This window comes from Ursus arctos, unplaced genomic scaffold, assembly GCF_023065955.2.
Source record: "Ursus arctos isolate Adak ecotype North America unplaced genomic scaffold, UrsArc2.0 scaffold_28, whole genome shotgun sequence".
In the NCBI taxonomy this organism is placed as follows: Eukaryota; Metazoa; Chordata; class Mammalia; order Carnivora; family Ursidae; genus Ursus; species Ursus arctos.
The window spans coordinates 6,783,469-6,810,061 of NW_026622963.1; the positions used below are offsets into that span (position 1 = coordinate 6,783,469).

Genomic DNA, 26,593 nt, shown 5'->3' on the forward strand with positions numbered 1-26,593 from the left:
GCCAAACTGTTGACCCCGTTAACCTAAGTAGGATATTTACCCAGACATGGATCACTACTAGAGATGTGCTAATTATGGTAGAACCTTGAAATGGGAAGGAATGGTACAGTATAATTACATAAAATAGAGAAGAATTAGAAAGAACCAATATAACTTATTCTGAGATAAAGTTCCTAAAATGTCAATATCCAGGATATTTGACCCTTTATTAACAGCCTAAAATAAAGCTGCTTATCTCAACCTTGACAATATGTAGTTATGTTACACTATATACCTACTTTTCTTTGTATATGAGAGAGAATAATACCACTTGAGGTAGAATTAAATTTGAATTGTGAGCGTCGAGAAGAAAAGATGGAGTAGTGGCCTGCACTGGCCACTAGGTGACTATGTTAGACCAAATAACTTAGTTGTCGGCTAAAGGAAAGAATTGAGGGAACAGCAGCCTCCTAACTCTGAAGGTCTTAGGGCAAGTGTGAGGCCGCCCTGAGTCCTGTGTATAAGATGCTAGTGAACTATGGGTTTATTTTTTTGGAAAATGCCTGTGAAGTGTATTACAGCTAGTATTAATGAATTTTTTTAAGTTCCAAAATTTAACTCTACCAGGGTTTCTCAACCTCAGCTCTGTTGACACCTTGGGCCAGGTCATCCTTCGTTGTGGGGGCCGTCCTGTGCAATGACGGATGTTTAGCCGCATCCCTGGCCTCAACCCACTAGGCTCTAGTAGCACCCCCATGCCAGTTGTGATGACCAAAAATGTCTTCAGACATTGTCAGATGTTCCCTAGGGGCCAAAATGGCCCCGGTTGGGAACCACTGATTATATAGACAAACGAACAGTATTTAAAATGCAAGCAACCGTTTCTTATATTAAAGAAAATATGCCCAGATAGTAATCCAAGTCCCACTTTCAGCTTTTAGTACCTTCTTGGTTAACATAGGAATAAGCCCTCACAGAGAATACCTGTGACAGTTGTTCCTTGTGGAGAGAAAGGTAGACATAATTTTAGAATGAACAGGAGTATCCTTGCTTATCTAATGTTCCATCTCTCAGAAAGGGACAATGTTATTCTCAATGTTATTGAGAATTTTCCCCCTAAATCAATATACTCCAAGAAATTACAGGCTTTCTGGAAAAAATTCATTAAGAATTTAAGTTGCCTCAAGTATAATTCTCAGGGAACATTGCTTTGAGTTAGAGCTAACTCCCCACCGCGGTCATCCTCCGTCACCATGAGCCACATTGGTACATCTTCATTTCAGTTAAGTTAGGGAAGAAAAGGATGTCAATGAGAACTCTCCTCTTACAGCCCAGGAGAAGGTACTTCCCTGGACTAAAGAAAATACGTTAGAAATTTCTTTGGAATTGTGTTAATTATATCAAGCTAGAGACTGTCATTTTGACCCCTCTCCGTTGCATCTCTTCAGGTGACGCAGAATGATATGATAATGGCTGAAAGGCTCTTTGGAATCCTAGCACATGTCGCATCTTCCGAGTTACCCCAGTACCGTCTGATTTCAATTCTGGGTGATGCCAGGTAATCTCTAATTTCTATCATTTTTATAGAATTTCTGTTGCACTAGGAAAAAGGGATAAATTTCACGCACCTCTTAACTGGCCTTGTGCGTCCCACAAACATGGATCCTAAATTTGTCTGTGGCTGGCGCTCTTCAAAGTGTTGGGGTATAAAAATATAAGACAAAATTCTTGCTCTTGTGTGGCTTATAAACTAATAATTTAAAAGATATATGTAAGCACTTAAGATGTAGACGCCTCCGATTTCAGAGAGGGCTGTGGGGTGTGGGGACCAGATGCACTCTGGAAGAACCTAAGGGAAAGCTTCACAGAAGAGGCAACATTTTGTCTATCTCCTCAGGAGTGAGAAGGAGTTTTTCAGGTAGAGGATATAGGGGAAAGAGATCTGCAAAGGTGCAAGGAATTGTAACAAGCTTGTATAATTGGAGCATAGGATAATTGTGAATAGTGACAGGAAATGAAGCTAGAAAGATTATGGTCTGATTTTGAAGAGCTTTGCAATCCATTCAAAACAAAACTGAATACTTGTGCTTTGTAATTAAGCACAACAATCATGTGATTAGATGTATATTCTAGAAAGGCTGCCATTTGAGCAGACAGAGATGGAAGGACTGGAGACTAATCAAGAGGCTCGGTATAGTCCAGGAGGGAGATTTTGAAGGCATCAACTAGGACAGTGAGAGTGGAGGAAAGGATAGTTTGATAAATACTTAGGAGAGGTGTACCTGACAGAACACACTGAGAAAATGTGCATGGATGCAAGGAGAAAAGTCGAGGATGCTGTCAGTCATGATTCAGTTACAGATAAGAGAATTCACTCTGGCTAGAATAAGCAGAAAACGACTGATACACAAGGAATTCGTTGTCTATAAAATCATCGGAAGGGGCAGGGAAGCAATCTGATGACTCCCAGAATGGTACCACAGAACCAGCCCAGCAAGGAAGCAGCCACCCCCGCTCAGGCAGCTGGCTGATCAGGACACTGTCATCCCAGTTGCAACCTCCAGGATCGTACCGCTTTCCCTACATGGGGGATCAGGAAGTTCCCCACTCCTGTCCCTGGAACTTGGTTGCAGAATTTACCATTACACGTTTGTAATTTGTACCCCAAAAAATGGTCATCTGTGTGCTACCTCTGCTTCCCCACTTGGCTCAGTTCTGATTTCAGATCCTACCCAAGTGTGTCTGATTGGTAGAATCTAAATCCCATAAAAAACCTATAGAATCACTTAAGAAAAAAAGTACCGAAGGAGGGACTGCTACAAAATGAACAGTGAGCGCAAGAAATAGGAAGCATTGAGTTCAAAAACTGATGGTGTGGAAGTAAGTAAAAATTAGAGGAAAAAAATGAAACAAGACAAAACCAGAGAGGGAGACAAACCGTAAGAGACTCTTGATCTTAGGAAACAAACTGAAGGTGGCAGGAGGGGAGGGGAGGGGTTGGAGGGAGAGGGTGGCTGGGTAATGGACACTGGGGAGGGTATGTGTTGTGGTGAGCGTTGGGTGTTATGCAAGACTGATGAATCACAGACCTGTACCCCTGAAACAAATAATACATTACATGTTAATTTTTTAAAATATGCTCATTAAGGAATTAAAAATTAAAATAATAATAAAAAGTAAAATACAAATCTAAAAAAATTATGGTTATCAAAAAATATTTAGTATTAAGTACAAAAAAAATTTAGTAACCCTGAAAATAAAAGTCCCAGAAATTCTTAAGGGAAAGGAAGTTAAATTTGCCTAAGTTTTTTTCCCCCTTGGGAGTAATAATAGGTACTAATTAGTACCAAAAGTTGATGGAAAAATACATGTTTAACTGTGTATATTAAAATTTTAAGGACTACCATTAAGAAGAAAAGCTAGATGTACAGATTCTAAATCACTAAAAAGAAAAATCTGGAGGGAGGAAAAAAGAAAAAGAAACATGTTAGTTATAATAAATATTAATAAATGGAATTCTCCTATTAATAGATAGTGGCTATCAGGGTTAAAAATTGAGTTACATGTTGTATTTGAAAAATACCCCTGAAGAAAGCAATATATAAAGTTTGAAAATAAAGGGATGAAAATACTTGGCAAGGAAATGCCATCAACAACAACAAACAAATCTGGGAATATTAATATTAGTGGTAATAGAATTGGTGGCACCAAAAGCTACAATCTACCAAAAAATATGATAATTATGAAACTTAATGTAACTAAACTCCTAAATATATTAACAAGTACAAGTATACATTGACAAATTCATAATTATTGTAATAGATATTAATCTAATAGGTCAATATATCAAATAAACCCCCCCAAAAAAAGAATATGGAGGATTTGAATAACACAGTTAATGCAGTTTATCAAATAAATGGATTTATAATTTTATTCCCAGACTCTTATTCCCAATTCAAAACCAAATTCTATTTAGATTTAATTTATTTATTTGACAGAGAGAGAGGGAACACAAGCAGGGGGAGTGGGAGAGGAAGAAGCAGGCTCCCAGCTGAGGAGCCTGATGTGGGGCTCAATCCCAGAACATTTGGATCACGCCCTGAGCCGAAGGCAGATGCTTAACGACTGCGCCACCCAGGCGCCCTCAAAAACAAATTCTATTTAAACACCAATGAAATGTTTGCAAAAATTGGACATATATTAAACTCAAAGAAAATCTCCATGTTTCCCAAAAAGCATATGCAAACAGATCACTTTCTCTAATGATACCATAAAATTAGAAAATAATAAGCCAAAATTTTATGCGGTTGAAATTGGAAACACAAACAGGAGAAGCAGTTTCCCGGAAAACAAAATACAGGTGCCTTTAAACTTAAAAAAGATGTTTAACCTCAATCAAAGTCATAGACATGAAAATTTTAAAACAATGAGAGAACCTTGTGGGGGAAAGGCTAAAAGTTTGGTGGTATACAGCATGTTGAAACAGAATTCTTACACACGGTGGTATAAGTTGAGGCAATTCTTAACAATACCTAACAAATTTTAAATTTATGTCCCCTTCGACTTAGTAATTTCGCTTAAAGGAATCTTTTTCAGATAGTGTTTTTTACGTGAGCACAAATAATGCAGCCAGTGTTTATAATAGCAAAAATACGAAAAGTCACTCGATTTCAACTAATAAAGACCGATGACTTGCAAGTCAAAAAATAATTAGAGGTTCTGATATGAAACAGTCTGTAAGATGTCTTAGAAAATAAAAATGCAAGTTATAGGACAGTTGTATAGTGTGCTGTGATTTATGAGATATGGGGCAGACATTTCAAAGATGTCCTTGTGTAATTTTAAAATATTTGATTTTTTAAAAATGACTGTCTCTAGGAGTTGAATTGAGGACTCTAGGGTTCCAAAGTATGTAGAAGCTTACCTTTTACTGTATGCTTATAGATAACTGCTCAAATTACCTTTTTGGTTTTGTTCTGTTTTGGCTTTTGTTCTTTTTTCATTTTCATTATTATTATCATATTCCTTTTTTAAGGGATTTTAAAGAATACTTTAACTCTTTTGGGTTGAAGAATAAATTAAAACCAAAGTTATAAATAACATAAATGAATTTGGTAACAAGGACACTCTGTGTCACAGCCTGTGGGATTTTGCTAAAACTGTACTGGGAGGAAATGCTAGATCTTCTATATACATGTTAGGAAACAAGAAAGATTAGAAATTAATGAATGAGGCTTTCAACTCAAGAAGCTAGAAAAATACCAAAGTAAAGTAAAAGAAAATGGAGGCAAGAAATTAAAAAAGATAAAGCAACTTTTAAAGAAATAAGAAAGAAGAATCGTTGACTAGTAAAAGCAAGAATTGACTCTTTATGAAGACCATTTTCTAAAGAAAATCCAAGAATTCAATTATTAAACTTTTTTATAACTTATCAGAATATATAACAAGGAAACCAGACACTACATCAGCATACAAAAATAATTGGCATTTCTTCACTTAAGTAGTAAATTCTTGAAAATAGTATTAGAAAATTATCCCATTTATAGAGGCAATAAAAATGATAAAATATCAGGAAATCCACCTGACACAAAGTTAACTATGAAGCAAACAGCGAAATTAGGCGTTAAAAAAAAAGTCTAAAAAATGGAGAGATGTACATTGTTAATGAATTCTGCTTAATAAAAATGTCAATTTATTTTAATTAAATTATGTGGTTATTAACTTTCCAATCAGCAATCCCAGTATGATTTCTCAGTAAACTAAACAAGATGATTTTTGTATCTTAGGAAGACATTCATCAGTTCAAGTTTATAAAAGCATCCTACTATACTTTCTAATACTTTTGTATGATAAAAGACATCATAAAGTCCAAAGACATGAGCAGACAGGGAGAATGTATTTGCAACACATTTAACAGATTTAAGAAGTCCTACGAATTTAGTATTAAAAAGACAATCAACATGAAGGTAAAAGCAAAGGATATAAAGACTTTACAAAAAAAAAAAAAAAGGCCAAATATTGTAAGAAAAGATCCAACTCACTTGTAATCAGAGAAGTAAAAATTAAATTAAAACAATAAGATTTCATTTTTGCCAGTGAGATTGACTAAAAAATTTAAGAACGAATAATATATGCTTTACAGTACGGGCGGACGTATAACTTGATGCAGACTTGTGAAGGAAGCAGTTTAGCAATACCCATCGTATTTTTGAACCCAGAAGTTCCAGTACTAGGAATATAGCCTATTGAAATGCACATATATGGGCACAAAAAACTTATGTACAGGCTGTCATTGCTTTATTGTTTGTGTAACCCAACTTTGGAAAGTACTTAAATGCCTAACAATAGGGAAAGTCAAATAAATCATGATACTTCTAAATTATGAATGTAGTATCTATATGATACCATGTACATTACAGTTATTATAAATCTATAAGAAAAAGAAGAAAAAGGAAAAAAAAAGATTAAAGTAGATTTTCTGTTCTGATATGAAATGATCCAGAGACAGATTGTTCATTAAATAAAATAAAGTATAAGAGAGCATTTATATTATGACCCGATGTTATTTTTGAAGGCAACAAAATAAATGTACATGTATAAATATGGAGGCATAGAAAGGGAACTAAAAAGATGAACACCTGGTAGGATGTGGGTGTTAGGAGTGGTGGTTGAGTAAAGAGTGGTTTTCAAGTTTTACTGTATGTATGTTTGTACAGTTTGAAAGTTCTTATTGAGAATACATTGGACTTCTCCAATAATGGTGAGTTAGGTTGTTTTGACAATTCCTTGCACTAAAAACAACTAAAAATTTGGATAAAATAAAAATGAAAACTCCATAAAAGTACTGAAGAGCTGATAAGATATAACATAATTACTAGGCCAAGATCTATGGGAAGAACATTGAGAAGTAAGGTGAGCATGTAGACTGAGTTTAACCTGGAGGCATTTAAGGGAAACTTAAATTTTGCTTTTGTTAGCTGCAAAGAGGGAAGGCTAGAAATCAAAGCCCAGGACCCCCTCTAAAATGGTGACTATAAATTGAGATCTTCCCAAAATTAAGCTAGAATCCCTATGGCTACACCATCAAGATGGTGTCAGAAATAAACTTCCCTTTCTTCACCTGGATTTTCCAAGAAAAGTTGTCATGGTATGAGCAGAAAAGGGGTAAAATTGTCTCTAAGAAATGTAACCAAAAGCCAGTCCTCATATAGATTTGCAGCCTAAATTCATAATGCATGGATAGTTTAAAATAATATCAAAGTTTAAATGTTACTATCTCTAGATACCTGGGAAAGCAAATGCACTTCCTCTCTGGAGGGTTTACTTTCCACCTCTCTCGAAGAATTTCCATAAGTAATTTTTAAGGACAGCGACCAGGACACAATGGAAAAAAAGTAAAAATAACCAAGCACACAAGGAAATAAGCTACCATATAAAAGAACTAGCAGGAAAAAAAAATACGCTACAGAAACAGACCCACAAATACTTTGGATTTTGGCATTATTTCTTAAAGATTATAAAACGACTATGCATAGCGTATTTCATGATATAATAGACAAATTTGAAAATATCTGGAGATAACAAGAAAATTTAAAAAGTGATCCGTCAGGTCTGGAAGGAAGCCAAAAGAAGTTCTGTAAATGAAAAATGCAACAAACACAATTAAAACTTAAGAGGTTTAACAGCCAATTAGACCTAGTTGAAAAGAGAATCAGTAAATTGGGAAATAGCCAAGAGAGAATTTTTTGGGATGAAGCATAAAGAGAAAAGAACATATGGAAAAGCAGTTAAGAAATGTGGGGATAGAATGAATTAAAAGGTTTAAAATATGTTTGATTGGAATTTCAAAAAGATAATAAAGAAAGTGGGGTAGAGGTAATATGTAAAGATAATGGCAAGGAATTTTTAAACTGATGAAATACCCTAATCTATACATTAGACAAGCTCAACCAATTCCAAATGTATTCAATTAAAAGAAATCTACCCCAAGTCACCTCACAGCGAAACCACAGAGCACCAACTATAAAGGTGAAAAATTCTAAAATGGCCAGGAGAAGATTATCTTTAAAGGAGTGCACATCAGCAGTTGACGTCACAACAGCAGCAGTGGAACTCAGAAGACAGGATAATAAATGATATGTTCAATTACTGAAGGAAATTAATTGCCAACAACCTAGAATTCTATACACAGTAAAAATGTCTTTTAAGAATGAAGATAAAATAAAGACACTTTAAAACAAAATAATATAAAACAAAAGCTAAGAGATTTCCTGCCAGTATTACTGCACTAAAAGAAATTATAAAGCCTGTAATTAAGCAGAAGGAAAGTGATCCCAGATAGAAGGTCTGAGGTGCAAGAAGAGCTAAATAAAGAACAAGGAAAATACCAAATTTGTGGGATAAAGCTAAATGAGCATTGACTGTATAAAGCAACAATAATTATGTGTTATGGGTTTTAAAATATATAGAATTAACATAGACTACAACAGCGTAGTGTAGGAGGAGGTAAAGATACGGTGTTCTAGATCCTTGTATTATCTGGGAAGGAGCTATAGTAATTAAGGCTAGATGTTAGTAAGTTAAGAGTACATGTTCTAATTTCTATGGTAACCAAAGAGTAAAGAGTGTACAGTTTCTAAACTAATAAGGAGGAATGGAGGAAATGGAAAAGAAGAGAAAGAGAAAAGAAACACAGAACATGTGGGTCAAAATGAAAGAAAAGAAAATGTCAGATTTAACCTAAATGTGACTCTATCCGCAATTCCGTTCGTACCAAAAGTCAGTGGCTTAGAACAAGAGTCATTTCTCCTGAGTCTGCAGGCCAGCTGGATGGCTGTGCCTTCAGCTGGGGTCCTCACGCATCTGCAGTCCCTTGTGGGTTGGGTAGGCAGCTCTGCTGATCTAGCCTGGGCTCTCGCTTGTTTGGGGGTTGGCCAGCTATAAACTGGTCTAGGGCGGCCTTAGGTATTTGGTCAAGTTGTCTTTGGTAAAGTTTGTCTTAGGTTTTTAGGTAAAGTTGTCTTTGCTCCACCCGGTCTCTCATGCTCTAGAAATCTGCCTGGGTTTGTTTTCATGGGAGAGGCAGGATTTAAAGAGAGAGAGAGAAAACATGCAAGGACTCCTGAGGCCTGGTCTAAATACTGATACTATCATGGAGGTAGTCTGCTTAGCTGCGGAATCACATTGTAAAGGGCATGAATCTAAGGGAGCTCGTAATTATGACCATCAATGTTATCAATGATAAAATACAAAGGTACTAATTGTTCTGGTTAAGAGTCAAAGATTGTCAGATTGAGTAAAAAAATAAAGTTCAGTTATATGTTGTTTACAAGGGACACATCTGAAACATAAGTTATATAAAGTTTAAAAAGTAAAAAAGTGGGGCACCTGGGTGGCACAGCGGTTAAGCGTCTGCCTTCGGCTCAGGGCGTGATCCCGGCGTTATGGGATCGAGCCCCACATCAAGCTCCTCTGCTATGAGCCTGCTTCTTCCTCTCCCACTCCCCCTGCTTGTGTTCCCTCTCTCTCTGGCTGTCTCTATCTCTGTCGAATAAATAAATAAAATCTTTAAAAAAATAAAAATAAAAAGTAAAAAAGTGAGAAAAGGTAACAACATCAATACTAACCAAAATAAAAACAGAGTAGCCATTGAGGACTAAATACACTAAGGTTAGAAGCAACACTAAAAATAAAGAGGATCATGTGAAAATGATAAGAGGTTCAGTTCATCAGAAATAGTCAGATAAATTTGCTAATTTAATTTGTATGTACCTGTTAGCATAGCCTTAAAAATCTATAAACCAAAAATTGACATTACTACAACTCCACAATTACAGTGGGAAGTTTTAATATACTTTTGAGCTATTAATTTAAAAAGGATATAAAATACATGAACATGATTAACAAATCTGATTTAATGGACATCCAGAGAACATTACCCCCAATAACCGTAGAACACATGTTCTTTTCAAGCATGCGTGGAATTTATAAAAATTGACCAAATACTACCCATAAGGCAATCATCCACAGATTCCAAAGAATTTACATAGCCCATGTTTTCTGTTCAAAATTCAATTAAGCTTTAACTCAGTTATTCAGTGTTAACCAGGAAATCTCCATATATCTGGAAATCAAAAAACACATTTCTGAATAACCCACAGATTAAAGACAGTTTTATAATGGAAACTACCTTGAACTGAAATATAACAAAAATACCACATTTCAAAACTTGTGGAATCAAGTTACATGATGCTAAATGAAAGCATTTTAGCCTTTGACATGCATGTATTAGGGAAGAATCAAGGCTGAAAATGAATGAGCTCAATATTTATCTAAAGGAGTTAGGAAAAGAAAATAAAGAAGTTAGAAAGAAAAAAGCAAAATAATCCTGAAGGAAGTTGAAAGAAATAATGACATTAAGAACCAAATAATAAGGGGCGGCTAGGTGGCTCAGTCAGCTGGGCATCCGACTCTTGGTTTCGGCTCAGGTCGTGGGCTCAGGTTCCCGAGATTGAGCCTCAGGTCAGACTCCACTCTGCAGGGAGTCTGCTTGAGGATTCTCTCCACCTCCATCCCACCTCTTCCCCCACTTGCGCACACACTCTCTCTCTCTCAAATAAATAAATCTTAAAAAAAAAAATAAAAACATTGGGTCCTGCTCTTCGGATTTAGAAAAAGAGATTCAAGTGTTATGTAAAGAGAAGACAGGGATAGCATTTCCTCATTATGGAAAAAATCAGATCCATGATTTCCTTTTTTAATTTTTTTAGATTTTATTTATTTGAGAAAAAGAAAGAGCAAGAACAGAGGGAGGGGCAGAGGGAGAGAGACAAGCAGACTCCCCATTGAGTGTGGAGCCCAATGCAGGGCCAGATCCCGGGACCCCGAGATCATGACCTGAGCCGAAGTCAGGTGCTCAACCAGCTGAGCCACCCAGGCATCCCCAGATCCTTAATTTCTAAGGTGGTGTGGCTTATTGAAACACACAAGGCAATGAAGACCAGATTCTGGAACGATGTGATGCCAGGGGAGGAGAGTCCTACAACTCAACAACAAATCTGTTCTAGGGGACAGATGGCATTAACAGCATTAAAAGTTTATACTCTAGAACATCTGAGTTTGAGATTCTTCAAACAGCAATAGCCTTGTTTCTTTGTATGACAATTAAAGCTGCCTGACAGTGAATAAGGGGAAAAAAAATAAAAATAAAAATAAAAACAGAATTAATGAAAAATGATCATTTGAAAAGACTAATGTGAGAGATATAAAATGTATATTTGCATTGCTTTGGTAATTGAAAAGTCTAAAGAAAATGCAGGTGAAGATCTATATGTTACTTTCTTCTTTATAAAAGTTGAGAAAATTATACTACTAAATATCTAAAACAAGGGCCTGGTTAGGTATATTGATTAACATCACAATTGAATTTTATTCATTCATTCAGTTTTAATGACATAGAAAAATGCTTACTAGATAGCACTGAGTGAAAATAAGTGTACAAAATTGGACGTTTAGTATGATCTTAACTTTTTACAAAAATTCCTAGAAAAAGCTGCAAAAAAATACGTTGAATGTGAACAATGTTATAGTTTATATAGATTTATGAGCTATAGATTTATGGGTGATTTTTATCTGTTTATACTTTTCAAAATGTGTACTCCTTGAAATTTCTAAAGTTGTTGTTTTATACTTTTAAATTGGGAAAGGAAAAAAAATTTTAAAGAACTATTCCTCTTCTCTTCCCAATCTTTAGTTCAGTTTAAAGTAAAATAGTAATAGCCCTTCACTTAGAGACACACTAAGTCTGGTGGAAACCAGAAATCAACCTTCATGGGAGGTGAGTTGCAGCACTCTGTCTAGGCTTATGGGTCTGCCAGGGACGCTCTGAGCACTGTTTATGTTCTTCATAATCAAATGAAGTTTCCGGTTTCATTATTTACCTCCTACTAGGATCTTGCCCCAGTGTGCTAACACTTTTGTTTTCGGGTTTTGTTTATTTTGGTTTTGCCTAAAGTTAAACCAGTATCCCATTCCGTTTTCTATCTCTGGGTAGTACTACTGAGCTGCATAATGGAATTATGAACTATTTGTGTGATTTGTAAGAGGTAATATATATTTTATGAAAGATAAGGACTTAGAAAGTTTGGGTTGTTTTATGCTCTTGATTATTTAAATTTTGTATTGATTTCTTTAAGGTAGAGTTTGTTCACTCTAGAAGTGGTTGAGACGTTTATGTTGATGATTGGTAGTTATGAAACGAAAGAATTTGAGTTGACTAGCTTAATAGTAGAAAGATTGGGGTAGTGACCTGAGTTCAAATAAATAGCTCAAACTCATAAAACAGACATTCCAAAGAGCATATGCTTCCCTCGAAAGTCAACAAAACAATAGGCACATTTTAATAAATCTCATTGGTAACTCTCTACATCTCTTGACTGTCTTTCTACAGAAAGAAGCAATTCCGGTATCTGCTAGAAACCAAAGGAAAAAAACCTGGTCTTGTCAATGAAGAAAACAGCGATAGCAAAAGACTTGTGGGAGAAAACACAAACCGTGCTACACTAAATTATACCACGAGAGACTTTTATAACGCAAGGCTAGAGGTAAAACCACCATCGGTCTTTGGGATCTGGTGCCTGGATATCTCCCACCTGGCGTGGGACTTGGCGGTTGTACATTTCTCCCTTTAATCAGTGAAGATAACATGTTTGTGTCCTGGAAAGTTAGCCAGCCTTATGTTACATACAGCTGGAGACAGGAGGCACCATGGCCTTAGGAAGAAGTAGAGCCCATAGTTCCAATATCTTTATTTCAGCAGAAAAAAAAGTTCCAAAGAAATCTGTACCAAAAATTTAGACCAAAGTGGACGAGGGGATCTGATCTGTCTGAATTAAGACAAAAGATACGGGCTTGCTGTGAGTACCTAGGTAGCCCACGTCGGGTTGTATCCTTGATGTTCTCGTTCGCTGCTTTCATTCTCCTACACCACTAACTTCTGCGTCCTTAATCGCGTGATATCGTTTTAACCTATCCTGTTTCCACTGTAGCTACTTAGCCAGCAAAGCTGGAGCTAATTCGTTACTTCTTTGTGTTCGGAGGTTTGTTGGAGAAATGCAGTGTTAGGGTGCCACAGGAGCTACGAAGAAGGGCAGCATGCAGTGCCTGCCTTAATGGAACTCCTAAGGAAGCTGAAGAAACAAATCCTCTAAATAACAATGGACTGTGAAGATTCTGCGAGAGATTTTGAGGGGACTGAAGGGCAAAGAGCAAGACAAAGAGAGCAGAAAGCCCTCACTAAGCATCTTTAACTGATGTGCAAGACACCGTGAGTTATATTTATATAACTCACACAGGTTTTAAATATGTATCATATATATATCATATATATATCATTATATCACATATATCATATATGTATGATATATATCACATATATGACATGTCATATCATATGATATATATGATACATATATGATATATACGTGATATATGTATATGACACACACACACACACACACACATATGGCAGTGAAATGGCCAGGCAAGTGGTTTTCAGATGTTTTTTAACAGCCATGGGACTCTATTCAAACCATATTGTAGCTGAAGCCCCGTACGTCAAAACAAAGCAAAAACCGCAGAGTTGAGGGAAAGGAGGGCTTCAGAGCTTCATTTGATTGGATTGTCTATTATTTTCCTTTCTCCTCATCTTATCCCCAGTCCTGAAGCATCTCTGGAACCCATAGGGCTCTAAGGATTACAGCTTGAAAATACCTTGAAAGCTCAATGCAATCGATATTTTTATAGCATCCTCAAAGATGTTCAGATTCTGCTTTAAATTCTTCTAGTACAGAAATCACTGCTTTGTGAGGTGGCTCTTGATTCTTTATCACTGAACAATTCCACTGGTGAAAAAATTCTTACCCATGTGAAGCCGAAATCTGCCTCCTAATAACTTTTAATTCATGACCCTAGTACCACCTTATGTAGAAAAGAGAATTAGTCTCTTTCTCATGAAAACTCTTTAAATACTTGAAGTCAATACCTTGAAGTCATCCCCCACCCCCACATTCATGCGTTCACTCATTCAAAAATCATGGGTGAGGCCCCTGTCACACGCATTACTTGGGCTGCAAGAAGTCACTGTCCTTATCCTCACGGATCTCACATCCTAACGGAGGAGATACACATATACGGGGATGGTTATAAATCAGTATATCAGGAGAGTACAGGTGGGATATCTCAGCCAGGTCAAGGGAGGATTTCCAGAGAAGAAGCTTCCTGATACCAGTCTTAAATGATAAAATGTAGCTACACGCAAAGGGAAAGGGGCGATTCTGAGAGAGCACAGTTTGAATAAAAGGCACAGAAGCACAGAAGAGACAAGGAGAGAGCCAGGAGCTATGAGCAATTCACTCTTCAGAAGCACAGAGGTTGAGGTAGATGATGTTAAAAGAAGAGACTAGAAGGGTAATAAGAGGGCTGTGTGAAAGGATTGAACTTAATCTTTGGCCGGTAGGGGCTTCCTGGTATGGCCAAAGGAGGAAAATGAAAGCCAAACCGACAGGATTGCAAGTCTTTGTCTTCCTGAAGGCACTCAGTTCCATGAGCCAAAAGTTAATACTAATTTCAATAAAAGACATTTAGAAAAATATCAAAGAGCTGAATGCAAAACAAGAACACTTTCACAGAGAAATCAACCAGCTCTTGAAAGAACAGACAGACAATTCCAGTGATTTTTAAACTGTGTAAGAGTATTGCAAAGGAAGAAACCTTTTCCATTTTTTCAAAGGCAGACATCATAACATTACCTGCCAGGTTTGGCACAGAAAATGAAAAGCCAGACCAAAAACCTAAGAATATAGATGGTGCAAAAATCCTTTAAAAAAGGAGGGGGAGAATTTAAAGGAGACTGCAGCAGAACGTTAAATGAATAACATTACAGCCAAGTGTAGTTTATTCTCGGAATGCGAGAAGATTCCTATCAGTAGATCGATCTAAGGTGAAAAGTTGTGATTATTTCTTTAGACATTGAAAAGGCATTTCACACAATTCAACATCCATCCTTAATTTTTTTAAATCAGCAAATAAGATAAATAGAAATTGAATAGCAAATGTCATGCTTGATGGGGAAACTCTAGCAACATTAGCATTAATGGTTGGCAGAATTCTGAATGAGATGTCCTCCACGATTCCCACATCCTGGTATCCGTCTCTTCAGTGCCGGTAAAACATGTGACTTGCTTCTAACCAACGGAATAGAGCAAGGGTAAAGGGATTTTGTAAATATAATTAAGGTCTCTAATCAGTTGACTTGAGTTAATGGAAAGGGAGATTTTCCTGGGTAGGTCTGACCAGGTCCTTTAAAAGAGGATTCAGGCTACTGCTGGCCTTGAAGAAGTAAGCCATCATGTGAGGGGGTACATGGGCAAGAACTGCAAGAAGCTTCTAGGAGCTGACAGCAGTCCCCTGCTGGCAGCCAGCAAGAAAATGGGGCTTCAGTTCTACAACTGCAAGGAACTGAGTTCTGTTCAAACAACCACCTGGGTCTGGAAGAGGATCCAAACTTTAGAAAGGAACACAGCTTGGCTGACACCTCGACTACAGCGTTGTGACGTCCTGAGCAGAGCTCCCGGCTAAGCTGCGCCTGGACTCCTGGTGCATGGAACCTGTGAGATGATAGATACGTGTCATCTTAAGCCACCAAGCTTGAGATAATGTGCTGCACAGCGACAGAGCCCTAATGCATCACTGAAGTCAGCTCGCGACAAGGATGTCCAGTATTGCATTGTCATTTATCAATACAGACAATGCAAAAGGGCAAGAGAGAGAGATTAGTGGTAATTTGAAAGGAAAGGGGTGAACTTACACTTGCAGATAATAGTATCAAATCTCTGGGATTCCCAAGATAATTAAACTATAAAAGCTCTAAGAAAATTCAGTAATGGAGCAGAAATCAACAGCTTCCCTGTAAGTAAATAACCACCAGAGAGAAAAGACCCAGCTCACAGCAGCAACACAAAAAGATAAACTACCTAGTAATAACTAATAAATATGCATGATTTCTGTGAAATAAGCTGTAAAACATTAATGAAGCACACCACAGATTTATACAAATGGAAATACCCACCATGTTTTGGATAAGAAGGATCTAAAGGAAAATGTCAGTTTCCCTTAAGTTAATTTAAAATTTTAATATGATCTTGGGGCGCCTGGGTGGCTCAGTTGATTAAGCATCTACCTTTGGCTTGGGTCATGATCCCAGGGTCCTGGGATTGAGCCCCGAGTTGGGCTCTCTGCTGGGCGGGGAGCCTGCTTCTCCTCTCCCTCGGCCTGCTGCTCCCCCTGCTTGTGCTCTCTTTCTCTCTCTCTCTCTGTCAAATGAATAAATAAATAAATCTTTAAAAAAATAAAAATTTAATATGATCTTAATAAAAAGGCCAAAAATTTTTGTTGAGGGTTTTTTGAGACAAGTTGATTCTATGGTACATGTGGGAAAATAAGCATAAAAACTCTTTTGAAAAAGAACAATATTGAGAATACTAGCACTAGGTATTAAGGTATATTATAAAGTCATAGCAATTCAAAGAGGATGGCCATAAAGAGATAGTCTAATGGATAGAATGGAAAATTCAAGTGTATATCCAAATACAAAAGAGAATTTATTATCTGATAAAGAATAATCCAAGTCATGTGGACTGTCCAATAAATGATTTAGGAATAATTAGGGAACTGAGGGAAAAAAAGCTAGATTCAGACATTATATCAGCATAAATTCCAAATGGGTCAGAGCTTTTAAAGTTTATAATAAAAGTATAAAGGTTTTTCAAGAAATCCTGGAAAATATGTGTGTGGCGTTGGCATGAAGAAGACCTTCAGTTGGGTAGAATAAGCAAAGACAAAAAAGAAACGAAAAGATGGTTTGCAACTAATCTTCGTAAATGATAAAGAACTTTTATAAATCAGTAAGAAAAGGGGCTGACGACCCAATATAGGCTATGTTACCTATTTAAAAATAAATTTAAAGTAATATACCATGTAGTGTAACAAAAAATACTATAGGAATGAGCAATAAAATATGTATAAGTTCTATGGAGAAAATTATGAAATTTTATTGCAAAACATGGAAGAAGAACTAAATAGATAGTTCATGTTCAAGGACAGGAATGTTCTACATGGGAAAGATTCTTCCTAAATCCATCCATAAATATAAGGCAGTTCTAATCAAAATTTGTAGAATGTCACCAGCTGATCCAAAAGTTATCTGATAGAGCAAAGAACCTAAAATACACAGGACTAGAAGTGGGGAGAACTTGCCTCAGCAGATGTCAGGTCGATTGTAAAGCTGTAGTGACTAAGGCAGTGCAGGAATAGACAAACAGACCCGAGAACAAAGCAGAGAGCTGGAGCCCTCCCACGTATATGACATACAGATACCCCACGTATATGGGGATGTAGATAAGAGGTATTGCAGATTAGTACAGACAATTTAATAAATGGTACTGAGGAAATTGAAGATCAAATCAGAAATACATATTGAGCCCTTACTCCACACCAAACAACAAAAATTAACTCCAGGTCAATGGAAACCCAAGTATGAAAAGCGAAACTTTAAAGTTTTCATTGAAAAAGTAGGTGAAAATCTTTATGACCTTGATTGAAGAGACCGTGATTTTCTAACACCTGCAGGTTACAAACAGCAGAAAAAGATGTCATAAATTTGACAATCAAGATCATTGATTGTTTGTATTTGAAACAGGAGTAGTTTCAGTGGAGTCATATAAGCAGCATCTCAAAATGGTTTGAGCAGTAAACAAGCAATCAGAAAGTTAGGACAGAGAATGTCGACTCTTGTTTTGAGAAATGTCGAAGGGATTTTGGAAAGAACACTTGGCTGCTAGGAGACCTGGATCTGAGCCCCTGATTCTGCCACTTAATACCTGAAAGACCTGTCCTAGTCCCTTAATCACTCTCTTGACTTACAGTCTAGCATTCCTTCGCCCAGACCACGCTCCTCACCTCTTGAAAAATATTTATTTATTTTTAAGATTTTATTTATTCATTTGAGAGAGAGAGAGACAGCCAGCAAGAGAGGGAACACAAGCAGGGGGAGTGGGAGAGGAAGAAGCAGGCTCATAGCAGAGGAGCCCAAGGTGGGGCTCGATCCCAGAACGCCGGGATCACACCCTGAGCCGAAGGCAGATGCTTAACCGCTGTGCCACCCAGGTGCCCCTTGAAAAATATTTTGATCACTGCAGCATAGAGCGCTCAGTCTCTCTCTCCGGTGTATCCTGAGTTGTTGAGGGAATTAATTATAGTGAGTTCCTCACAAATCAGGCTAAGCAGACCCTTCCGTTATACATACGACATGTATAATTATACATATGACATGTGTGATTCTGTTGCTTGGTAACTGCCCATCCATGCTCCTGACTCATTTCAAAAAAGATCTAAGGCAGAAGTCGAGTCCTCGAGCTGAAAGGGACTAATGATTCCAGTCCTGTTCTTAGACAGATGAGGAAAACTGGAGGCTCAGAGGAACTCCTCAGGATCGCACGGCCAGTTACTGACCGAGCTGCCTCTAGAACTCAGACCTCCTGATTGTTGACCTTGGACTCTTTCAGGGCGTATCATGCCACTTTCTGAAGTCTTCCTGACCACAAAGTGCTGTCTCTTTCTGAACACTGATTAGATTTGCTGTCTAAACATCTCGTTCAGCACTTAGTTACTGTTAGTATTTTTTTAGTTAGCTTTTCGTATGTGTAGGCCATCTCTCCAACTAGACTGCGGGTCCTTCAGAGACTAGAGTTTCCTCTGGGAAAGTATTAGTAGTGATGTGTAATCCTGAGCGAGTCTCTCCACTTCTGTTGACCTTAGTTTCCCATTTATGAGATGGAGATACAGATTGTACCCCAGTACAAGTACCATTATAGCCAAAATCGCTCCACAACAAATCCCACCTTTGACCTACTTTTTCCCCCAAACCATCTTCATGACAACAAAGTTTTAGTTTGATGAAATAAATAATATTGTACAGAGTTCATCTCATCAGGATTGAACTTGTACAATACTTGCTTTATGAACCCCACAGGGATATTGTGGGATAGGAAAAAAAGAAGTGTATGAAAGCATTTGAGAATGGAAAAAGCATTATTCAACGAGCAATAACTCCTTGACGGGTCAGGGCAAGAGAGGTATCTCTAACGTGCTTTTCACAGGATCGTTCTGGACAGGCAGAGTGAGTCGTCCTGGCAGATACCCGAGGAGTTGAGAGTATACTTCACGGAGATGGGAGTAATTGGCGTGGAGGAGAGAAGAAATGATGAAGTAAAACTGCTTTCCAACTGTTCTGAATTAAGGGTTATTATGGCAGATGCAATTCTGTAGCAACATGTTTATAAAGAAGTAATGGAAGGAGCTATAGCAAGAACTTTTAAAGCACCAAAAATTGCACTATGCCACTTACAAAGAGTTTAATTTATATTATGTATAAATTATTTAACAAAATACATCATTTAAAAATTCTTTACGTTTTTGTTATTCCTTAAGTACTATAAAAATTTTCCAGTCTTACTGCCAGGACTTTCTTTTTTAAAAAGCTCAAAATTGTGGGGTGCCTGTGGCTCAATCAGGTAAGTGTCAGACTCTTGATTTCAGCTCAGGTCATGATCGTGGGGTTGTAGGATGGAGTCCAGCATTGGGCTCGCGCTGGAAGTGAAGCCTGCTTAACATTCTCTCTCTCTCTTCCCCTCCCCCCTCTCTAAACTAACTAAATAAATAACTCAAAATTGTGTTTTAAGAAACTCAGCAATGTGTAAAAGAGGCATTCACTAAATATGCTGTGTGCCTTCTGTTTGTGTAAATGTCTTGCACATTGTAAAATATTGCTCGTTTCAGCTCTTGATCGATCTCTGGTGATTCACACTTGTCTCTCTCCCTGGTAGTCCCTGTGTAGCCCAGATTTACTGAGTGTTAAAAGGGAACGGCTCAATGCTGTTCTCATCAACAAGCTAACTTAGTGCAGGTGACTAAGTCCCAGACCATATTTCAGAGTTAAAGAAACTGAGGTTCATCGGAGAAGTAGCCAGCTGGAACCATTTGTTATTTATCGCCCATCACAATCTGTACATATTTTTATGCGAGGTCAACTCATGACCAGTTGTTTTTAGCGCATGAACTAAATCAGGTCGGCGTGTTGACCCCTGAAAGGTGAGTGATTATTTAGAGAAATTTTATATGTCATAAGAAAATTTCCAAAATATGCCTGTGTTAGTGACAATTGGGACTCATCATTAACTTACGTTAATTAATCAAGAATCCAAAACATGTTTTGTTGTTTTAAAAATTGTAAAAATTTGGAAAAGGAAGAGAAATAGAAAAAAGGAGGAAAAAACTCTCATGGTCTCAACAACCCAAAGACAATATTAATGATACTTCAATATGGGGCGCCTGGGTGGCTCAGTCGTTAAGTGTCTGCCTTCGGCTCAGGTCATGATCCCAGGGTCCTGGGATCGAGCCCCGCATCGGGCTCCCTGCTCCACTGGGAGCCTGCTTCTTCCTCTCCCACTCCCACTGCTTGTGTTCCCTCTCTTGCTGGCTGCCTCTCTCTCTGTGTCAAATAAATAAATAAAATCTTTTTAAAAAATGATACTTCAATATATTTTCTTCCACTCATTTTCTTTATACTTTTTCTAACTTTTTATGAAAATTTCAAACATAAAGTTGAAAGAATTTTACAGCGAATGCCCATACACCCAAACCTAGATTCTGCTGTTAACATTGTGCTGTTGTGTCCTTGCCTTGTCCCATGTCTATACATTGACCTATCCTCTATTCATCATCAATCCACCTTCTATTTTTTAATTCACTTCAAAGCAATTGCAGACATTAGCATGCTTCCTAAGAAATTCAGCATACGTATCATTAATCAGAGTTCAATATTTGATATAGTTTCTTCTTTTGGGGTAAAACGTATATAAAATGATATACAACTCTTAGGTGTACAATTGCTAAGTTTTGACTTTTACATCTATGTGTATAACCCAACCTCTATCAAAATTTTATTTTGTATTTTTATTTTTCCATTGTGATGTATTTTTCTTGTTATTACAAGTCTTTATAAGTATAATTTTAATGACAATATCTGTTGATATTTTAAATTTAACTCTTTAATTCATCTTGAAATTATTTTGGTATTTTGATTTGAGTTGGAGGTTTGAATAGATTCTTTTCCAAGAAGTTAAACCTATTGTCTCATTGACGTTTATTATCTCTTTCCTCTTTCACTGATGTGAATTTTTCCTATAATTCTGATGGTCTGATCTATTCCATTAATTTTTCCATATCTGTTATGGCACTCTCCATCATCATGCCTCGATACTCCTCACAAGTATGAAGAGCCAAAATAAATGTTGAATTCTTTTTTTTTTTTTAAAGATTTTATTTATTTATTTGACAGAGATAGAGACAGCCAGCGAGAGAGGGAACACAAGCAGAGGGAGTGGGAGAGGAAGAAGCAAGCTCCTAGCGGAGGAGCCTGATGTGGGGCTCGATCCCACAACGCCGGGATCACGCCCTGAGCCGAAGGCAGACGCTTAACCACTGTGCCACCCAGGCGCCCCTAAATGTTGAATTCTTATATTGAACATACGGCTTTGTGTCAGCCGCTAGGGTGAAATTGGGGTCCAGGGCCTGAATAGCTTTAGGCCCAAAACTTCCGCTGTACTCTTTTGGACCCAGATTTTTCATTTGCAAACTTCCAAACCCAGAATTTGAGTGGGAGCACTGTTTCTCTCAAGGCCAAGTTCTGGGTCCCAGGCTCATGTATGTTTCCTCTTTCTTCTTTGTACACTTTTCCCCAACTTGGTCCAAATGGTCTAGCTAATGAATCAGTGTAGTGCCGCCACACAGTCTCCTAACATACGGGTTGAATTCAGAGTATGGTATTTCCAGGATGTGTCTGGCTATTAACTGACCCGATACCAATTAAGATTGTCGGTGTCGGTGCCCTGATACGCTTACCACTAGCAGCCGTGAATCTGCATTCCTCCGTCTTGCGTGAGCTAAACTCCCTTAACTGAGAAAGGAGTGACAATCCAGGTGCTCCCAGTAAAGAGACGTCCTCTAGCAGAGCTAACAGGCAGGAGTGGCCTGGGAAGTAGAGAGCTCCTCGCCACTGTCTTTACTCAAGCAGAGCTCTGTGTCCAGAGTGTCTAGGAAACTACCCCTGCTCTGGAGGACGGGGCTCAGGGCAGGTGCTCTCATGTTACTCTCCTTCAGCTGGTGGTGCGGTTGGCTCTTGGATTAATTACGATTCAATGCAAACTTTCCTTTTTTTAACAGGAAATAAAGGAAAAAAAGAAATTCTGCAAGATGTATATGGAGGACCTCGTGAAGGAAGCCACAGAAATCAACATGAAAAACGAGGCTCTGCAGAAACTTTGGCCGCAGATGTTCATCGAGCTTGTTAGGGACGCCGTCATAGAAATCCGCAATAAAAGTTCCTACATGAAGCTCTGCCTACAGCAGATTACTGACCAAAAATAGAAATGACTTTTAGTTCCAGTTGACTTTAGCAGTTTTGTGTTTTTGAAGGTTGAAAACAAGTAGGTTAACCCCGTTGAAGCCACACTATCCTACAAACTAGAGAGCTAGCATCAAAGCACTCTACAGCCTGCCGTTCCCGCAGGGAGAGGTGGGGAAGAAGGAAGGAGGGCAGGGAGAAGGGAGGGTCAGCTTCCTGCGTAAGCTGCCCAAGCAGCGCCTGGGAGCTAAGCGGTCTTGAGAGCCAGCGGGGCCCCCGCCGGCACCGCGCCCCGGCTCCGCTTCGCGCGCCCCTGCTCTGGCCCAAAGCAGCGAGTGCTTGCTCAGGGGTCAGCAGGAGTTGCTCCCACCTACTTGCGGCTGATAATTCCCAGTTACTTGCCTTTTTATTTTATGTCATGATTTCAAAGCCAAAAATACGTTCTTTTTTATGAGTGAAGAATAAACTTACTAATAAATTAGTAAAAAAAGAAAAATGTGTTTGCCTCCTTCGTCCAGTCAGAAGTGGCCTATGACTGGATGTTCCTCTCGAGCTGAGCGGGAGCCCTTCTCTTCCCTTAAGTAGGAAGAGGCCCCATCCTTCCAGGGGTGCGTCCTCAGGGCACCACAGGGCGTCGTGGGGTCACCGCGGATAGAAAATACGAACGTGAGTACAGCGGGCGCAGGAAGAGAATGCTGGGTCTGAAGGGCCCCCAAATTGAGCGCAAAATGCAGTCGCACGTCGGTAAGTCCGCTTCTCCGAAAGGGGTGTCTTTGCGTTGCTAGCTGTGCGGGGGCTCTTTCTTCGGGTAGGCGTGCGTCCCTGCGCCTCAGAAGTACTAGGGACTCGTGGGTGACAGGTTCTCATTTTTCTAATTCCCTTCGAAGATCAAACAGGTAGATAGGACGCAAGCAGGGGTTTGTCCTAGTTCGTGCTGGTGGGGAGGGTGTTTCGAGGCCATTAGCGTAGCTGGAAATAATACAGCTTCAGTAAAACAACCTTCCAGGTCGATAAATAGGAATTTTCCGTCTTGCTCAGATTTCGCCTGGCAGCTCTCACAGCAGCGGGACCGCCCGGGGTGGGACAAGGAGAGTGGAAGTTACAGGACAACAAAGTCATACAGAAATGCTTGGAAGGAAGCTAGGCAAGCTGCTTGTGCAGCTCTCAGGAGCTCCCCCAAGAAGGCATGCTCAAGTTCGATGTTAGCATAACGTTTCAGAATGCCACCTCGTCAGTCCTACTGTCCTGGGTTTGTACCTTGGTGCTTAAGCTTCCAGTTTACTAGCTCGTGACCCGTCTGAACCATACCCGCCTCATAATACAACCTACCTTGAGTAGTGGGGTGAGGAGCGAATGAGATGATGCGTTTAAAGCATTTACCACAATGCCCGGCACACAGCGAACACCGTAAACGAAGCTATTCTTCTTCTAGAAACAGGTGGAACCACAGAAGTGGTGCTCCTGGACAGGAAGAACTCTTAGGGTTTCTTGGGGATCCTTTAGCCTTTCGAAATTAAAACATGAACCATCTCTTACCTGGCTGGCAAAGGGTGATCTCTCTGGGTTTTCTTGTTTGATATGGAAGTGAGACCCCACCTGGAGGGTGATGTTGGGAGGAGAGACAACGATGTCTTGTTCCTGGGCTTCCAGTACTAGGAAAGACCAGACCTTGTGATGCCTTGGGCACATGGAGAACCTCACTCAAGGTTTCGCCGGAGAATGGTCTGGCTGTGTGATAGGTCATGTCTCTGGCTTCCTGAATGCTGCCTCTTCTCCCCTAGCCCTCCCATCCCTAATGCTACAGGCATCTGACCCTCATATTCACATGTATTCTTGGCTCTCCCCAGTTATTCTGGGAATTGGAGGGACCTTGGGTCAGCACTCAATGACTTGGCAGCAAGCCTACAGGCCCTGCTGGCTCTACGCAGACCTAGTAATAGGGTTTCTGTCTTGTTCTTGAAACCAATCTTTTTATGCCCCAGCTCTAGTCACTTGGTCTCACATCCTTTTGTACTTGAGCCCTCTCTTGCCTGCCCCCACTATCCATAGTAGCTGGATTTATGCTTCTCGAATCCTTATTTTGCCTGGTCCCAAACTCCCAATGGCTATGTCCTGGACCCCATATAATTCCTATCCCCTCCAGCTCAACTTCCTCCCAACCCATTTTGCTTGCTGGAGTCCCTGGGTGTAGATAATTCCCCAGGTGAAAGGACAAGGGGACCTGAGTGAGGGTGTGGAATCAAGTGAGGGTCTTATGTTGTTAGCGTTGATTCCTGGAACAAGTTGTCCGCTCTACTTGGGGTTTTCCAGGGTCTTTGGGAAAGGGGAAGAGAGGCATACCCCACAGTCTGAGACTATCTAGTGTGTGCTGAAGGATTGCTTTTTTCCAAAAGGAATCTCAAGCAGAAACAGAATATTGTGGTTGCTTCAAAAGCAGAAATGTCCAGTATCCCGCATTTAGGGAGACACTGCCCTCCCGCATCTCTGGTCCAGCAGTTAAATGGTTAAGTGTGCTGCCGGATCTGGGGATGGCTGCTAGGTGTACCATTGGATCTGAGGCTAGTTCACTGTGTTGTCTGAGGATGGGGCTGGTATCAGCCTCCCCCTTCCTAAGCTTCACTCTGCTGGAGGCTGACACGTGAGCCAGCAAAGCCTTAGCCTCCTGCCGGGCTGTTCCTGAGCAGGGCAGGGAATCCACTGGGATTCATGTTCTCCTCCACTGATTAATAATAATAATCATAACAACTAAGATTGATGAATATCTTGTATTACTAAGCTCTTTACATGCATTATCTCCTTTAATCTCCCAATGTGAGTATATGATAGTTAACCCCATTCGAACATTTGAAGACGGAGGCACAGAGAGGTTGAAAACCTCATCTCAGGTTATTTCAACCAATAAATAATAGAGAGGACCTGCTTTCATAGACACTGTTAGTTTTAAGGATCTGGCATCTGAGTAAAATAAATGAAAGAGTGAGAAGAAAGAAAGGAAAGGAAGAAAAGGAGGGAGAGAGGGTGGGAGGCAGGAGGACAGAAGAACAAATGAAAGAAGAAACTGGCTAGTCAGCAAGACAAAATGCGAAACGGAATACATAGCGACTGCTCAGAAAAGAACGCAGTTGAAATCTTGAAGAACAAAGGTTGGTTTTTGTAACCTGCTTTTCTGGGTCAGCTGCGGATGGAATGGGTGCCATTGCCAAGTTCAGAGCCAAGTTTGAAACCTGATCACAGCAACTGTGGTTAACCAGGATCGATGGAGTATTTATCCTTGATCCTGATGTTTTACTTAAGTTTGTGTTTTTCCGGCTCATTGTATATGTCTTTTGTTGCAAGCTGCCTTGAAGCCCTTGTGCAAAGAGGGTAAGGATATATAACAGATCGAAAGTGTGCTCAAAGCTCCGAAGAATAAATGGCTCCTGTATTTCTTGGGCAATAGGACAGTTTGCAGTTTCTCTTCAGGAGACGATGAAACGATCTACCCATCCCTTACCCCAGTGTCTCTAAGCTTGAGCTGGAGAGTTGACTTCTTCTCCTTGTTTCTCTTGAAATATCTCAGCATGAGGAAATGCATGGAGAGTAGTAGTATCTCAAATAAATACCCTGTATCCACCACCCATCATATCAGATATTAATATTTTTCCGCACTGGCTTCAGATTTTAAAAATAAAATATTGGAAGCACAGGTGGAGTTTCTGTGTGCTTCATGCCTTCGCTGGGGGTAACCCCTGTTCTGAACTTGAAGCTCATGATTCATTCACGTTTCATACCATTTGTGTTTACGCACTTATGCCTAGGGAGTTTATCGAGTAGATTTTTAAAGATTTTCAAATTTTATAGAAATTGTCTCATTCGGTGTGTATTTTTCTGTGCCTTCTTTTTTCCCACTCAGTTTTCTGTTTCTGAGTAGGGGGCTACTCAGGAGCATAACTGATGGGAGTAATCTTATTTATTTATTTATTATTTATTTATTTATTTATTTATTTATTTATTTATTTTACTGCCGTTTGATACCCAGTTGTATGGCCAATGTGGGGTTTATATATCCCTTTTCCTATTGGTGGGTATTGAGTGATTTCTAGTTTATAACTATTA

At 39.0% G+C, this 26,593-nt stretch overlaps 1 protein-coding gene across 9 annotated transcripts in view; it reads left to right on the top strand.

The window, feature by feature from the left end:
* Positions 1–22,994, top strand: part of LRRC49 (leucine rich repeat containing 49) — a 148,257-nt gene extending 125,263 nt beyond the window's left edge. For all 9 annotated transcript variants that reach the window (XM_048221971.2, XM_048221969.2, XM_048221978.2 and 6 more), the window contains 3 exons: positions 1,428–1,537; positions 12,428–12,581; positions 22,318–22,994. In XM_048221971.2, the coding sequence (XP_048077928.1) occupies positions 1,428–1,537; positions 12,428–12,581; positions 22,318–22,521 (468 nt within the window). In that variant the 3' untranslated portion in view covers positions 22,522–22,994. The remainder of the gene's footprint in view (positions 1–1,427; positions 1,538–12,427; positions 12,582–22,317) is intronic.
* Positions 22,995–26,593: the final 3,599 nt, after the last annotated feature.